This window comes from Aulonocara sp. 'chitande type north' Nkhata Bay, linkage group LG11, assembly GCF_057382095.1.
Source record: "Aulonocara sp. 'chitande type north' Nkhata Bay isolate Kocher_YH1m ecotype deep benthic linkage group LG11, A_spYH_male_GT1.1, whole genome shotgun sequence".
NCBI lineage: Eukaryota > Metazoa > Chordata > Actinopteri > Cichliformes > Cichlidae > Aulonocara > Aulonocara sp. 'chitande type north' Nkhata Bay.
This window is the reverse complement of record NC_141354.1, coordinates 35,032,937-35,051,310: the sequence shown is the minus strand read 5'-3', so window position 1 is coordinate 35,051,310 and position 18,374 is coordinate 35,032,937. Positions and strand designations below refer to the sequence as shown.

The 18,374-nt window shown below is 41.6% G+C and overlaps 1 protein-coding gene across 2 annotated transcripts in view; it reads left to right on the top strand.

The window, feature by feature from the left end:
• LOC147319646 (ubiquitin-conjugating enzyme E2 E2) overlaps nt 1–18,374 on the top strand; it is a 37,191-nt gene that overhangs the window by 14,061 nt on the left and 4,756 nt on the right. For both annotated transcript variants that reach the window (XM_086312327.1, XM_086312326.1), the window contains exon 4: nt 16,820–16,952. In XM_086312327.1, the coding sequence (XP_086168453.1) occupies nt 16,820–16,952 (133 nt within the window). The remainder of the gene's footprint in view (nt 1–16,819; nt 16,953–18,374) is intronic.

The window sequence follows — 18,374 nt, the reverse complement described above, 5'->3', positions numbered from 1 at the left end:
CTGATAATTATAACAAAACATCTGCTATTCTTAAATGTTAAAACTTCAGCTACTTTCTTGTTATGCAGGTTTTACACTGTTTTCTGACACATTCAAGACTAGATTAACGAAAAGGTTATCACTAGGTTAGTAAAAAAAAAAAATCCCGTCTTGCAGGCCTTGTTTGCTGCTTGCTTGGAGCGTCAGCTAGCTGCCTCACGTCTTTCTTCCTTTTGTTTGGGTTTGAATTACAGATGTATTACATGGCTGACCTTTGGAGCAAATGGTCTTCTTTGGTCTATGCATTTCCTTTTGTGTTGACATGATTCCAGAACTAAGCTGTCACTGCTTGACGATATCGGGCAAGCTGTTAGAAAAATGTCCCTTTCGCACTGCATCACATGCTTGCTGGCTCACAGCCTTAACACGAGTACGCACCTCCATCATCATCAAGACTCTCACAGAAATGAGGCTGCTGTTCTTGTAGGTTCTGACCTCTAATTCTCTTCTCGTCTTGGTGTCTGAGGTGGCTGTGCATTGGTTTTGTGCCGTGCCCCTCGGGGGATTATGTGTGAGTGACACAGCCAGCATAATTTTTCATGCGTTAACATTAAGCACAGCAGGGAGGGCTTATCAATATTCATTAAGGGGCGGAGGGACCAGAGGAAAAGAGACCGGGGTGGGCTCCAGGAATACCTCCCGGGTGTTTGAACTGATAAACGTATTGTGTCTGGAAGCATCAGTGAATTATTATTGGTGTGATTTTAGTGCTATGATGTGCAGCAGATAAACAAGCACCTTTTCTGTGCTTCAAGGTGTTTCCACTGCTTACCTTTATGAAGTGTTTCTTCACTGTGTCAGCCGCCCAAATACAGAGACAGGCTGAATGACCGAGGAAAAAAGACATATACACACACACACCATCTGTCACTGGGGTCGGTCATTCACTCTGTGATGGATTTGTTGTATTTCTGTGCTAATTTTGCATGCAGAGTGTTTTGTTTTTTTTATGTAGATATTTGCATCCTCCGGTCAAAAAAAAATACATCATCCTTTTTGCGGGTTTTCTTTGATGTTCACTTCACTGTGGAAACTGATGCACGTGCTGAATTTCTCACCTTCATCTGCCATTTATACTGGTGTGATACACGTGAAAATAGGTACACTGAAAATAGGCTTGTCTGTGAAATGGGAGACATCTCGAGCTCAAGTGTCAGTTAAAAGTATCGCGATTGATGGAATTTGTTGTTTAGAAAAATATAGAGCACAGTTTTCCACAGTTCTGTCTTCGGGTGTTTTTCCTTTCTGTCTAACCAGCAGTCTTGAATAAAAGGCTATTTAATGCACAGCAAACTGAAAAAGTTTATTTTTATATGTCACCAAATGTTATCGACTTTATGTCCTCTGGTCATCGTGTTTTCTGTGCGAACACAGCTGTAGATTCTCCACTTCTGCTTTGTTTTTTATTCGGTTTCTTTTCCAATAACAGTCACTGACAGTAGTCACAATTTATGTTTTTAATAAAACATTGGCAGTTAAAAAACAAACTTTTCTTTCACTTAACTGAATGTCTAAATAAATCGCTTTCTGAAATGTTGGAGCAATCTCCTTTCATATGTCAGCTCTGTAATTACACCTCCAAAACACTGGTTAGTGGCAGTCTTGGTAGATGTTTCATCTTTTTATTGTTTTCTGTCTGAGAGAATAATCTTCTGTTATCAGTTTCCTAGTGGAAAAGTTCATTGACCGTTAACCATCGAGCACAAGCGTTTTTCATCTCGTACCAGCTCGGGCAGACTCCGGGTCAGTGGTCTTGGAGTACAGCTGGTGATGCCTGCATGGCAGTTCAGTTGTAGGCTGTCTACAGGATGAGAACCTTAACCTGCAGGGATGAGAACCACTTGCCTCATAATCTGTGCGGTTTGATTATTTATTTAAGGGAGTGTGTATGCACCTACATGTACATCATGTTGACACAAACTGAACATCATGTGGTCCAGACTGTATAATCTGTTGCTCATATGCACAAATGAACCAAGTGCTCTCAAAGACTATCAGAAAAATGAAAGATATCTTAAGTGTGCATCCGTTTTCGTGTCCCTACATAAAAGCTCCTGAAACGAATAGTTTTTCCAGCCAAACAAATCTGTCCTGTTTTTTTTCTCCTCACAAAAAGTTTAATGTGCGAAGGTAATAAGTTGTTTCCTATAGATTGCAGCTAACATATGCTCTCCCTCTGACACAAGCCACAGTTTAATTCATCCTTAATGTTTTCCACTACGGCACTTGTTTGACAGTGAACATGGTCCGCCTTGATTCATGTGTGTCATTGAATTCTCAATGTCCTCATTTGTGAGGTAGTTTTCTGGCAAACATTTGTCCGCAGTGTTATTAATGGGTTTGCGGGGAAGTCAAGCATGAAGCATGGAGTGTGGACATTTTGTGGTGGATTGTTGCCATTACAGCGCCGCTTTCACACAAGCAGTTTAGGTCATTGAGAATGACTGAATGGTAATCTGAGGCTGGCAAGTAAGCAAACAGAAGGAATCTTTTGGCAAGCGAACAAATACTGTAACTCACAAGTAAACAGTTGCTCTTAGATCCCATTACCCTTCTGACTGGGATCTTAAAAAGTAATAGATTTCCCCCTGAAGTCACAAATCACAGCTCCTGCCAAGAAGCTTTAAAGTGTCTTAATGACATATTTGTGGTCTCTGGGATGAAATGTTAACACTCTTAACGTTCTGTTGTAAGTGATGAAAAGAAATGAATAATAACCAGGGAATAAAAACGTGCAGCTTAAAAAATAAATAAATAAATAAAAAATCTTGATACGTTTCTCTACCTGCAAACCTTGGGGCTAACACGGTGTCCGGGGAATAGACCAGAGAAATATCGGGCTGTGTAGCAGATGTGGCAGCTCAGCTTGTTCTGATCACTGACCTTTTTGGTAATAAGTCCACTCCCTCAGCCAGGAGACTAAATGGCTGCCCAGAGTAGCTTTGTGGAGGGTGCAGAGAGGCTGAAGAGACGGCTCCAATTACAGCTGAACAGACTTTAGTGGATGGCTGTAAAATGAAGAGTATTAACATTGCACACTTGACTAATTTAGTTCATAAATTGCAAGAGGGTGCAGTTTTGTCTCGGAGGCAAATCTGTTTTTTAGGCAGTTTTCTTTCCTGAAGCAGTGTTCCTGCAAGTCCCTGCCCAGGCAACCAGTTTGCATGTCAGCACAAATTCTAGCTTATTTTATTCAAGCAGAGCAAACGTTTATAATTACCCCATGATAGAGTTCCATGCTCATAAAGCAATTATAAAAAGCTTCTGTACACACCAGTTATGATTTAGATCTCGGCATGTTCTTTGAATTTTATTTATTTTTGCCAAATTGTGCACATTTGGTTTGTCGGGCCTCATTTTAGGGAACCGAAGTTTCTCCTTAATAGATCAGTCACCCTTCACTTTAGGTACACAGCATGTTCTTTGTCGACTAAGTGGTATTTTTATGACTCGTATGGCTCTATGCTGTCGTTTATGCAAAGCATGTGTGCGTTATGCTAATGATATATGCTCTGCTTTATACATTTTTTAGCTTGAGGCAAACATTTGCACTGCACCAGATGCTGGCAGCAAGCAGCAGGAACATGGAGAGGGAAAATGCTTACCACACTGAATTCTGTGTCGTACCTCAGAAGCATTGTGAAGAGATCAGATCCTCTGTTTATTTACAGCTTTGTGAACATGGGAAGAAAAATGCACATTTATTAAGAACAAAATAAATCTGTTTTTATGACTAGTAAAACCAAAGATAAGATTCTATGCAAGTCCTGCAATCTGCTGTAAATTGCCTTTTTTGTTTTTTTGTTGTTTTGTTTTGTTTTTTACCAATTCCTATCATCACTAAGTGTTTATTCTATTACTTCCAAAGTATATATCCCCAAGGCTTTTACTGTAAAGGAAAAGACAGGAAGAAGCTCTAGCTGCACATGTGTAGAGCAAACGGGCTTTCTAGTCCAGATCTGGCTCATTTCCCTTAAGCAGCCTTGCTTATGATTGGCTGCCGCTCACAAATGGAGGGTTTTATTTCCAGTGGGTGAGGTTTCTCTGCTAGCAATCAGAGCTGTACTTTTAGGAAAAAATAATTAAAAAAAAAAAAAATTTGCTCTTGAAAACACGAAATAAAACAATAAGTTAAAGGTTTGATTTCTATGCGAGTGCTGTTTGTGATATATTCTAAATAGCCTTTTTCTTCACAGTAATTGAAATACAGCTGCATGAACATGACAGACTTTTTAAGTAAAAGGCCTCTCTCATAAAGTATACTTCCTCAGTTCAACACTCACAACAGTGTGTATTGATTGAACCGAGCGCACACACAGTCGTCTCCCTGTGGGAATCAAACTGTATTATTCCCTTCGACTTGGAAACGCATGCATCCACCTACTCAACCATTTCCCTTGTTGCTGTATAAACCTTCCGGTCAGTAATTGCAGTATTCATTGTACAGACTAACAAAAAAAGGCTCGATTTAAAAAAAACAAACCATGTCATTTGAGACAATAAAGACGAGAGAACAGAGGAAGGAGGTGTCACCCCGGCTGTCGAGCTGCACAGTAATTGGTCTTGGGGCTCTTTCACGGTTGGGGGGAAAGAAGATTGCTTCATTATAGTTCCTCTTCTGATAACCGCCACAGCCGCTGATAGAAAAGAAGATCTTAACTGAATGGCGGTGCTGTTAGGGGGGGGAAAAGTGCCTGTGGGGAATGAACTGGAATGGCGAATAATACAGATAATAGCTTTATTTGTGCTTAGCGGTATTCACAAGCTCCAAAACATACTGATTCACATTCAATTACGAGTTTACCTCCCTGTTTTATTTATCAGCCCCTTGGTGCAGTGTGTGGCTCAGACAGCTATTTACCTGCCGCTGTAAACAGCTCTGTGTGTGACAGTCTGCTTCTGGAACTCTCTGTTTTTGCTCTTTGTTTTGCTCACACACAGCATCACGTTTGATTATGTTTGCATGTTTCTGTCGGTGACCTTTTAGATTATGTGCAAGCAATATTGGATCCAACAGCATCTTTTCAGTGTCACACTCCCTCACCCTTTTTACGCTTTAAAGGTGGCGGTGTAGTTTCTCGTTTCGGTGAGAGTGCCAGCTGTGGTTAGCTTGAAGTCATCGGCTTCCTGTAGAGACCAGTTTATACAGTGGTTAGAGGGAAATAAAATCCATAGAAACCTTTAATAAAATTCCTGCAGCTCACAGCTGTACGTCTATATGTTCTGTATATAAACAGTCATATTTTCAGAAAAACATTTCCAGAGTTGTTGAAGATATTAGTGACTGGGGAGCTAAATTCATCCATGTGTTTTTAATATAAAAATCAGCTGCAAATGCTGGGAAAAATTCTCGAAATATGTTGAAACATCCTTTCATGAGGAAAAAAGCTGAAGACCAGCACTGAGGCCCAGAAATTTCACAGATTGCTCAACTTTTCACATAGTTGGTTAAAGGGGTTCTATTATTATATCTATTTCCAGCTCCATATTTTTATTGTTGTAGTTTTGCATAATTCAGTCAAAAATCATCCCAGATTGTCACATGGTTTATTTTGTAGTGAGCTTTGAAGTTTTGTTCTGTGTGTGTTTTTGTGTGTAAATTTAAACAGCTCCCGTCACCACTGTCCTTTAAAATTTGTAGTAAATAATGTTTACATTAAGAGTAGTGTTAGTGTATAGAAACAAACGTGGACACTACAAAGTAAGATGGCTTTCCATTGCCAGACGCCTTCTTGGATGCATCTTGTGTTGGGATTCTCCTCCTTCTGACGCTCAGTTTACTTCAGCTGCACTCTGTTTTATCAAAATACCAGTATTCGTGTGGGGCTTGGCCCTAAACATGCAGGTGAGGACTCGGTAAAAAGAATAGTTAAAGCTTTGAGCCACTCACCTGCAGCAGTTATGCACTTGCTTAGATAACATCTACCCTTCTCGTTCCACATAATATAGACTCCTAGTGGCAACTGTCATCACCACAGCAGGCAGAAAATAAGCTTTCTGTTGTTGTTGTTAAATTTTGTGCCACAAGAATACCAATGGTGCGTTTTTAACAGAAGAGGCGTTTGCACCGGCGCATACCATTTGTAAATCTGGCCCTGTGTCTCAGCGGCTTGGGAACGCCTCGTTGTTCTCCAGAAGAGCTGCAGGAGGAGTCTCAGCTTAAACTGCTACCCCCACAACCCAGATAAGTGGCAGATGATGGATGTTTAGCATGAACAGTATATATGACAGGATCAAATTAAAGCATAATAGTTCCCCTTTAATCTGATGGCTGTTCACATGCAGATTTATTTGATTATGTTCTGTTGACTGCAGCCTATGCACTGGACAGTCTGGCTTTAACATGGTGAGACCAGTAAAGAAGCCGTCTTTGAAGCCTTAGCGCTGTATTTGTTGGATGTGTTTCAGTGATGGTGAAGAGGGAATTTGTGTATTGTTTGTCTTAAAGTCTGTTTCAGAAAGACTCCATCACCACCACGCAGTCCTTTTGGCACACATGGCGGATGTTCTTGCTGTTTCCCTGCAGCTGCGCTTTTCACTCGTGCATTCTTTAATAGTGGTTGCTTGCAGTGTTTTCTTTGATGTAGAAAAACTTAAGTTTATTCTGGTCTGACATTTCAGTTTGTTCCAGAGCATCCTCAAGTGGTATCTGATGTTTATCAATTCCCTCTTTAAGAGTCTAAGAGAAGCTTTTTCCTGTAAACATGATCAGAGCAGATAATTTTACATCTGCTTAGAAATTCAGAAGCATGTCTCATGACCAACAGTCTTTCATCAACTTAACCTGATCCCTGTTGGCTCTAGGTGACAATAACCATGAGATAGGTCAGCGATGTTGCAAAGATTAGTCCTGCTCTCATGCTTTAAGATAAAGGTTATCTTTTGCCATTGGCACCTATCTGTAGATTGCTCCGTCTATGAGGTGTGGTAGTGTGGGTGATTAAATGTGTGAAGGACTCTCTGGTTGCGCAGGCCGAGCCGTACCATGGGAAAGAAAGGTCATTTAATATATATGGAAATGTTACGGCTGGCTGTGATTATGTGGCGCAGCTTGGATAGTTTTTAGGAACTGAGAGTGAAAGGTAAAAATGACGAGGCAGGCCTGTTGTACAGTGTACTCTTTATACGCCACAAAGAAACTGAAACCTCAAGACGGTTTGCAGAGGAAAAGGAAACTGTCAATTTTTATTTTCTCCCAGCTTTCAGTTCACTTGAGGATTTTCGTTGAGGCAAAATACTGAAGGCCGGTGTGAGGGGTCATTAAGTTGAACATCCTCACAGGCAACACTGTCATGAATTCGTTGCAGGTTTCATACACGCAGAAGTCGTAAGCTCTTCTACAGATCACCCAGCTGAGGCGAATGTGAGAACACTGAGTTTTCTTACAAGGTCCATGGAAACCTCATTGAGTGTTGAAGCAGACTATTTCCTGCTGTGCTACATCTGAAAACAGACAACTGTGGAAAATATCCTGACCTGAGAAAATGACCAGAGGTTTGTGTGTGTGTGTGTGTGTGAAAACGGCTTTGGTATTGTGCTCATTGTTGAGGTCAGTGTGAGATTTGATTACTCGCTCCTTCTCACAGACACTGCCAGCATAAAAACATGACTGAATCGTGTCAACTACACAGCCTTCTGCTGCTAATATTAGCCATGCTCAACAAATCATCCTGTATGCCTTTTACAGGAGATTTATGTGAAGGTTAAATAAATTTCTTATTTCAACAAACGAATATCTAAAAATGGAGCAAAGAGAAGCAAAAATGATGGCGTGAAGAGGGTTGTTTATTAAGGGGTTAGGGCCAGGGTAGGCTGTGTTTTTGATCATGAGGTCCATGTCAGAGGACATGGGCCTTGGCCAGATGGTGAATTCACAGAAAAGATGCCTCAGAATAACTGTGGGGTAGTGGTATCCGTCATATGTCACCAAAAGAGGTGAAAGGCCCTGAGTAATTAGGACAAAGACAGAAACCTTTTTGGTATATGAATCTCACTGAATAAGGGCTCTGTTTTACTCATTTTGTCTGGAGCTGAACTAAGCAGTAAGTGAGTTTAGGTTTCCTGTAAAGGAAAGAGGTGTGTTTGTTTTGTAACCAAAGCAAAACAAGAGAGCTGTGTCCCAAAAGTGGAAGCGGCCTATATAACACCTCATTTTTAATTCACGTCACTGGAAGACAGAAATTTGATGTAAAATAAAATGTTTTTAATAACACAACACTCATGTATGTATATTTAACCACATCCATTAGATTTTGGTGCTGTTTTTTCTGTTCTGTTTTAATCAACTACTAAATTAGTCACCAGGAAAGTCCCTCATTCATCCCTAAAATAAATGTCCGGAGAAAGAATGAACCAAAAAGCAGAAGCGGGATGAATCTGTGTTGAAACGTCATATTGGGGCTCTGCTGTGTAGGAAGCAGCACAGCTGTCAAAGTGGGTTCCTCCGTGATCATAATCTCTGAGGACAAGGCAGTGGCAAGTTTCTCACAGACACCCGCACACTAATGCATCCCAGACCCCTCAAACAAATGACCCAAATACTACATCGAGGCGTTTGGCTGACAGTGCACTGCAGATGTAGCGTGTTATTGACCACAGATTATTGTTATTTCAGCCTGTAACAAAGCCTTTAAACAGCACTGTTAAGGTGGTGAACCCAGACAGAAGCAGCTCTGCACACTTACATGACGTAAGTGTGCAGAGCTGCTTCTGTCTGCCTGAAGAGAGGATTGTTTTCCCACAGAGGCAGAGAAAGACAGAAGGGACGGAGAATATTTATGACTGTCACTCCCCATTTCAGGGTTGGTTGTAAGATTATTGCGGGTTAGCTTTTTTTCAGTTTCACAATTTCACTTGATTATTTATTTATTTTTATTTTTTTTGCCAAGGCACCAGCCAAGCATGATCACACAGAATCCAAAATCTTAAGTAAATATGTAAAATATTATGTTTTTTCAAAAAAGATTTTAATTACATTTACTTTAAAACAAAAGCCTCACAGCAAGAAGCTCCTGGGTTTGAACCACCATCTGTCCGGGGCCTTTCGTTGTGGAGTTCACATGCTCTCCCTGTGCATGTGTGGGCTCTCTCTGGGCGCTCTGGCTTCCTCCCACAGTCCAAAGACATGCAGTTAGTGGAGTTATGTTAACTGGTAATTCTAAATTGCCCGCATGTGTGATTGTGAATGCCAATGGTTGTCTGTCTCTTTGTTAGTCCTGCGACATGCTGCAAACCTGTCCACGGTATACCCCACCTCTCACCCAGTGGCAGCTGGGATAGGCTCCAGCCCCCACCCCTCTCCATTAGGATAAGAGGAACATGCATGGATGAATGCAAGGAGGGGAAAAAAAACACCCGACTACAACGATTGCACTGAAATTTGTTTGTGATCAAATTATTATGGAGTCCCAGGTTTTTAGACTGGTAACACATAATTCAATCAAACAGATCTTATTTTTTTTAATATATATTTTTTGAAACAAAAATTCTTTGAGCTATCAAAATGTTTTTTCTTTTCTTTAATTCTTTTATACATAGAAAGCAAGGATGCATGGAGACCATAAAACACATCTACAAGCATGTGTGCGTATTGAAAAGACTGAGCCCAGGCAGCTTCTGTTTTTCCCAGCAGCAGTGAAGATGACACTGCGGTAAATTATGGTGAAGCTGGAGCCTCTCTGATATGCACACAGCGAGAAGCAAAGCGGAAGCTTCGTGATTGGATGGAGTGAAAGAAAATGGAGTTGCTTTGGAGGCGACAGTGACAGCTCTTGCTGCTGTAATCGCTATCACAATAGAATTTGAAGAAAAAGTGATCGTTTTGAACAAACCCGCATGCACTGTGGGTTAGTTTTCACAGTGACAAAGCTATAGAAGAAGTCTGAATAAAGGCTGCCTGGTTGTACATAAACTGCTAGCTTACTTTATTTAAATTTTTTCCTGTAAATTTTGCTCAAAGCTGGCAGCAGCGAGACCCTCTTTGTTGCGGGGTTTGACTAAAGGCTAGATTAATTGCAGAGCTTATTATTATGCAAACACATTTTTTGACTATTAATTTAAAATGGACTATTAAAATTACTACATAGTCATATTGTGGTGTTGCTGCCACAGTCTGATGTAGTGGGCAGAGGGCGAGCCTTCCTCAGTGTGTGGCACCCTCTCTGTGGTCATTAGGAGTTAGGTATAGGGCTGCCACAAACGATTATTTTGATAGTCGACTAGTCACCGATTATTTATGCGATTAGTCACTAATCAGATCATCATCCACTGGACGTAAAACTACAGCTTATTGCACCAGCAGCATCTGCTCTTATATAACTATCATTAGCTTACAGCTTTAAGCTTTTAAGGTGCTACTAAAAATAAAGACAAGATGATAGTTTATTCAATTTTAATGAAATTTGCAGATTGTTTCGGTAAAGTTTAATAAACTCCTTGCTATCTAAAATATAACAGGACACCGGAGTATATTCTCCAGCATCTCACACTTCTGATAATCAGCTGTCTGCTTGACGTTTATTCAGCTGTGTAAAAACTATAACTTTAATCTCAGCCAAACCGATTTACTCAGGAACAAAAAAAAAAAAAAAAAAAAAAAAAAAAGCCAAACAACAACATTTTTAATTGATCTAAGTGACTCATATATATTTAACCTGAGTCGCGAAAGACGGCGGTGGGTTTGAAAAACAATTTGCCGGGAGTCCGGTGTTCTCACGGCGCTAGTGACCTAGCCCCCGGCTAGCTATCGAGCTAGTGGGTAACAGACGTCTCCGAAAAGTCGGAGCGCTTTTGAAAATATGTGGTGTCCTGATAAACTGAGCCGATATTTGAGGTTTACACAGCTACATTCTCGCCTGAAAATATGTTAAACGTTTATTTTGTGACCCAGAAAGAATAATAAGAGTAATATTAAAACTAACTAGCTACCGCCATTGTTGGAAACTAAGCTGGGCCGCGCTATGAATTCTGGGACACAGCTGCTTCTTCTTCTTCGGGGTTTAACGGCAGCTGGCATCCTTGTACATGCTGTGCTGCCATCTTCTGTTTCAGTCCGTTATTACACTCTTAAATCCTGCTATTATTCCTGCGTCTTTTGCGATCTTACAAAGTTTCAAACGACACGTCGACTATTAAATCAGTCGTCGACGATTTTGATAGTCGACGTAATCGTGACTAGTCGACAAATCGTGGCAGCCCTAGTTAGGTATTGTTTATACTTCCTAATAATTCTCTGATGAACAAATCCAGGTGACTTAGTGGTATTTTGATCCTTAGTGGTGTTGCTGCTGTTGTTATGGAGCACTTTTTTAAATATATATAATGTCTCTAAGTCATCGTTGGGGTTTTAACTGACAGTTGCTACATCCGAAGCCAGTGTTGAACTCTAATAAAATAAAAATGGTAAATGGCCTGCATTTGTATAGTGCTTTACTTAGTCCCTAAGGACCCCAAAGTGCTTTACGCTACATTCAGTCAAAATAGAAATATCTTGGTCACTTGAGGTTTTAAAGGTGTATTTGCTGTGTTGTAACTCAAATATTGCCTTGGTTATCTGCTAACTACTCTATAATGTGTGGAACACAGAAAGTCAGGCATTTTAACTGATCACCACAACAGCCTGGTGAAGGAAATCTCTTACAAACACTTAAAATCGTGCATCTGCAGATGAACTGAACCAACTCGAACTTTATGACGGCTGCAGCGCTCAAATCTCCCAAAACTAATAGCCTCTGAGAGAGAGACTGTCAGATCCTGAATGAGCTGGCCTTCAACCAGCTGCAACAAAGCACCATGGGAGCGCCGGAGCCGGTGGGGGGAGGAGGTCTCCAAGCAACAGCCAGTGGTGGCATGCACATTCAGCTATTGACTTAGCCTTTATCCACAGCCCTTGTGCGGTTGTCAGCTCCCCTACAGCAATCTCGCTGCTGAGCGCGCACCTCTGCCGTGCCCTATCATCACTATCTTTCCTTCATGTCTGAGTTATTATCGCCACTACAATCTCATCACCCTCAAAAGAAGTGAGCATCTCCTTCTATTGGGGATGCCAGAGAATGAAATAGTCACCTCTTTTATTCACCGCGGTGACACAGAAGCTTTTGAATAGATGTGATAAAAGTGTTACCTTGATATGTGAGTGTGTCTGTGTGTATGTAGCACAGAAATGTAAGCTAAAGAGTCACAGAAGGAAGATATCCTCAAGCAAGAAAAATAAGCTGTCTTTGTGGTTCTTTCCCAGCAGGAAATGCAGAGTAATGTTGAGCCAGTGAGTGGCTCAGCTCACTCGTCCACATTTGAAAAGAACTAAATCATTTATTTATCAGTCAGATTTACACTAAAAGGCCTGCGTTTGAAAGCCATACCCACTCACAGATAAAGGTGGGTGTATGCTTGGAATAAGCTAGATGTTATAAAGCATCATTTGACAACATCTGAAGGTTGTTTTGAACAGTTGTTCAGACTAAAGGATGAGGTAAAAACCTGCTGTTAACAGCGAATGAGGCACAAAATGAGTTCACATAAAGGCAGGCGCTGACATAACGACTGCGGTGCCAGTTATGACAACATGTCCGGACCAATTTGGACCGAGTCTTTTCCAGGGTGGCTCAGCTTGTGTTCACATTCAGCGGACAAACTAAGTGGTGTGTGATGTATAAAGATTGCAGTTGTTTTTGTTGCTCCAACATCAGCAGCCACGCAAAGAATTTTTCATTTTTTAACTAAATTTTATCATTCTTTTTTGTTTTTAAGTTAATCAAATCATTTGATTACAGATCAAATACATTTTCAAATCCACTTGTGAATAACCCTTTCAAATAGTTTTCCGTGTTTTCAAAAAAGATCCAACCTCCAGTCCATCGTAGTATGTTAGCCTTCCACGTAGTCTCAGGCTACGTGGAGTATTTCAGACATCCTTCTCCCAGCAGAACTTCTGAGTTCCCCCCTCTAGATGAGCGTGCATCCTAACTTGATGGCCAGACCAGCAGTAGCAGTTCAGCTGTTCTCCCTATCTCTACCCTACACTGGAAACTCATTTCAGCTGCTTGTTTTCGCAAACTTGCTCTTTTAGATCTCATGACCACGGGAGGGTTGGAATAGGGATGGTAAAGCCTTTTGGCTCAGCTCTCTCTTCACAACAACAGTCTGGTGCAACGCCTACATTACTGCAGGACTTCCCAGGATACTTGAACTCCCTCGCTTGGGGCAGCCTTTCTTCCCCCAACCCAGAGAACCATAGCCTTCTGCTCCTCAGGCCTGAAACCCGTCCAATTCAGCTACTCGCCGGTGGATTTCACTCATGACTCAATTGAATTAGATTCTCACAGTCTGGACACTCTGCTCAGTCAGCTGTGATTCTCCCTGTTCTGTACAGGCTGCACTGCTGTTTTTTTCACTTATCTGCTCTGGCTCAACATGCTATCCCCGACCACAACTCCTCCCTCTTTATATTTATCTGTTAAAAAAATCAAGCTAGCATTTGGTCATCATATAACATGCATATCAAAATGACAGCATTTAAGTAGCAGGAACTGGAAATGCACAGGAGGAAATGATGGTACCAAACCAGCCAATCACAGCTGTTCTTTCCTACATTGATTTTGAGAGGTGCTCATCAGGTTTCAGTGTAGGATTTTAACTTTTTCCTTCAAAATGCCAGTGGATTCAATTGACCCGCTTGTTCTAGTGTTGCCCATGTTTGACATTTCTTACTCTTATGATTGACATGTTACACTAAACAGATCTGCTGTCCTGAAAGCTCTAGTCCACTAGTTCTCTGCTCTGATTTAACTTCTCTTTAGAAGGGATAGTTGGATGAGAGGAGCAGTTCATAATGTGTGTTTTTCCTCACTGTATATTGTTATGACAGGCCCAAACTGCTGGCTATCAGATGTCAACATCTGTCTCTGTGTGCCTGTAAATCCTTCTTCTTTGTGCTCACTGCCTACAGTGGCTTTAGCTGTTGTGCTCAGTCCGAACGTTTGTTTGGAGGCGAAACGAAGCCTGAAATTTTGGGGTTATTTGGTGTCTTTTCAGCATATTTAGACAGCACTGTTTGTGCCTGCCAAAACAAACTAAACCAGTGTTGTAACACTCCACGGTTTAAATGGACCCTCTTACCACCCGTGTGCTGTTTAACACCACCTGTGTCCTTTATGCGACAATCACTCATCCAGCAGTCACCGTGCACTGTTTTAGATATCACACTTTAAAGTTTACAGATACAAATGACTAAAACCACGATTCTTTTCAAAGTCAGATTGTTTTATTATTATATCAAGTGTATTCTGCTGTAATTCCCCAGAGAATAAGTAGTCATAATGAGCTAATTAAAGAAGGCTTAAGAGACGGGCAGTGTAAAAGTAGATTAGAGGAAATTTGTGTGTGTTGACACTGGAAGGAAGAAGGAAATGTCTCAAGTCTGATTTCTATTTATGGAGAGTGATCTATTGTCAGGGGCATGCTTGGAGCCAGATGCTGCTTTTAACAGTTTAACGTTGGAGGCTGTTGCAGAGTCTCTTCCAGGAAATATCTCTCAAGCTCTTGGTTTAAATAAAAGTGCTCTCACAGCCCTGTGTGCCTGCGCTTCATATGCACACATTTGTTAGCACATCTGCCAGACGCTAAGGTTTGGCATTAAACACCATCCCTGGTAATTACATGAAATAGGAGGGATTGTTCATTGTCCCGGGCTTTGTGATCTGGACATTGTCCTGGTCTCTAAATGGCTCTGTGCCAGATCAGGGTCTTATTGTAGACAATGGTGGTTGGGGGGAAGGAAGCCCTTAATATGGAAATGGTATTAATTACGGCGCCTATACAACAGATGTGACCTTCAATCTCTGCGCGACATAAATACTCCTCTAATGAAGACAAAAACAGCATGAATATTTAATCATTTTGCACCAGTTGGGCTTTTTAAATATCTCATGTAAAAGTCTTTAAGGTCATATTTGTCTTTTTTTTTTGTCATTTTTCAACAAAAAATAGAACAAATAAATCCCACAATCATGGCCGTCAGTGGTAAAATGAAATGCGTATGGTGTCGGGACTAAAAGTGAAGGGCACACATTCAACAACGGAAAAGAAAACGTGACAGAAAAAGTGCTGGAATGTGTAAAAAATCTGGACACAAAGTACACCAGATTGTAGTGGAATTAAATGCTTTATATATTAGAATATACACCTAAATATAAGATTTACAGATGCAGAATCAAACACAAATATTTTTGTTCTGTGTACCTCAGTGAGGCAGTTTTCACTTGCTCAAAGTTTAAATCGAATGAATGGTAGAAAACGAACTCTGCTAATATTCATTTATTTATGAGAATATGTTTTATGACCCATGAGCTTTACTCGAGTGGGTGGCCCCACTATCAAGAAAATCTCCACACTCTCATTTTCAAAATTCAGTCTGCTAACCAGTCAGCCCCGGCCCTTCTCTCTCTTCATGTTTCCCTACGGGTGGGCTCATTTCCAGCTCCACCGTCTTGGGCTACTTGTGGTGACGGCACTACTTGTTCTGTTATGGAGATTTGCTGTGAGCTGGTGGTCCGCTCTAACCAGAGCTTACAGCAGGTGGAGAGCTGGCTGAAGTGACCACAAGGCTACAGAGCAGAACGAGGACTACCATCACAAACTGCTGTTCAAGATGTGGAGTACAAGTCTGTCCACAGGAAGAGAAACAAAATGAAGAGAGGCGATAACCTGCTCTTTTTTTTTTTATTGTCAGAGTGTATATATTATGATTTATTAATGTATTTAAGTGTGGGTGCACCTCCTTTCATGCTCACACACACGCGCTCCCTGCCCAAGCTTCATGTTTTATTGATGATTATAGCGGTGGTTTAGTTTTCCTTTTAGGAGAACTAAACAATCATATTCTGGGCCCGTGTGCGTAACACTCATATCCAGAGATCTGCTCCATTAGTTCTTCCTAAAAAACAAAATAAAACTAAACCTGCAGAAAAAAATCATTGCATTTCATTTCAGTCGGATACGATATCCAGTGTTTTTCCCAGCTTTCCCCAGATGTGTGTAGTTGTGTAGTCTGAGAGAATATCAATTCTTCCATTTCACACGTTTCCTGAAGTATTTTTATCCATTCAGGGAGAGCTGCAGAGTCTTTATGCAACTGTTTCTTAGTTATTGCTTTATCTGTCTTATTTTTAGAGCCCAGTTGGCACATTTTCCAAAAAAGTGTCACCAAAATGAATCTGTGAGCTGATTATTGAGCTTATCTCTGTTACCACATCAACCAGTGAGAAGAAACCACAGGACAAAACCAAAGAGCACTCTCTCTAACACTGGCCATTACTGTTTTGTTTTTTTGTTTGTTTTGTTTTGTTTTTTGGAGCATTAAAGCCTTTTTGCAGATGAATTATTTCCATGTACACGTGCGTTGCTGGTCTTCTTCTGTTAGCTTTTTGTGTGTCTTTCATTTATTGAGGTCTCATGCTCATGCAGTATCATTAGTGTGTGTCAGTTTTTCAGAAATGCTTCACTTCCTCGACCCCCCAGTGGCAAGAAATCCAATCTTCTGATCAAAATTTTGAAATATGGTGTAAATCCTTCAAAAATAGCCTTGAACTAAAAAACCCTCAACCCTCCATGGCTTCAGCATTCCCCAAATCTCCATCATTAACTTGTCAGAAGCAGGCATTTCACCGCCTCAGCTGCCGCCCCAAATCTCTATCAGCCCGCTGGCAGTATGAACACCAGGATGTCGATTTCAATGCTCCGTGCTGATTAACATATTAACCAATCTTTTGTTTCAATTTTCCAGCGCCGGCCCCAAAGGAGACAACATCTACGAGTGGAGGTCGACCATCCTGGGGCCACCGGGCTCAGTGTACGAGGGAGGGGTCTTCTTCCTGGACATCGCCTTCACACCAGACTACCCTTTCAAACCCCCCAAGGTCAGCAGTCAGAAGACGCAATTGTTTAGTCGTTTGGATTTTTTAGCAGCGGGCCAAATATTAACTACACACTGCACAGACTCTGGACGGACTGTGGGGGTGTGGAGGATATATCTGGCTCATTTCTTAATCTGGAAACCAATGATTAGCCTGCAGCAGTGCACAAAGCATGACCACATATTTCCTTTCATAATAAAAGCGCATTCGTGTGATATTTTCACAGCAGTAAGGTAAAGACCAACATCTGAACCTGCAATTCCCAAATGTAGACACCCACATCCCATTTTCAAATCTGAAAAGTAAGTTTCCTTTGTTTTGTTTTCGCTGGTTGATTCTCCAGTAAGAGCTTAACTTCTGCTCTATTTGACTTCCTTTGGTGTTCAACATCAAACATGTTGTTTGAGGAATAAGTGCTGCAGTTGAGTTGAATATTTGACCCGTCCTGTTTTCACTGTATAAAGGACTCCCATTCTTGTAATATGTGGCGTTGTCTGCAGAGTACTTTTAGTGATGTCAAGTTGACGGCATTTACTGAACATGCAGACTGTTGGGGACGATCTCCTTTAGTCTGTAGTGCTCCCGATTATACTTTCACTTGGCCTTCATTCCCCCCCACCCCCACACACACTCTCCATGTTAGTTACGTGCACCCCTCCCCGTGCTCCCTCACCCTCTTCTCTCCCTCTTCCTCGCTCTTTGTGCCATGTAACCACCAACTCTGTGTTTGACAGCAGACTCAAACAAACCCAGCTTTCTGTAGCCAGAGGGAGCTCGAGTGTTCCCGCCCCCTTCAATACCGCCAACCCCTCCAACACACTGTGATCTACAGCCAGCCCCCCCCCCCCCACACACACGCACACACACGTCTTCGTCCTTTAGCCACCGTACACTCCTCACTGCAGAAACACTTTCACATCTGAGGCTTTACAAGGAAATAAAAAAAGTCAACCTAACAAGTTCACCAGGTGGATGTGTTTGTGTTTCTGAGCCAGGAAAGAGGAGCGCTGTGTCCGCAGAGGCGGTGGGGGTGGGAGGGGTTGGTTATTTATAACATCCTGCCTTGTGTGTGATTTTCAGCGCTGGCCCCAAAGGAGGGGATAGGTTGGGGGGGGGGGGTGCCAGCGCTCATTAGATGTTTCCTCTGGAGGGTCAGGGTCAGGAGGGCCAGATGTTCATGATTGGAGAAGCAGAGGTGTCAAGTGTCCGGACCATACAGATGTCAAGCTCGAATCTGAGCGAGACGGCAGACATAGACAGCTCTGTGTTTGGAGGCTGTTAGCTGAGAGGGCGTGTTATGCAGTCTGTGGTTGCAGGAGCCTGTTTGCTGAGACAGGTAAGCTGATCAACTCTCAATGTGCTCGGTTGTTTTTACACCATGCTGCCCTCTGTTGGCCAGCCAGTTTCAGCAAAAATATAAAAATG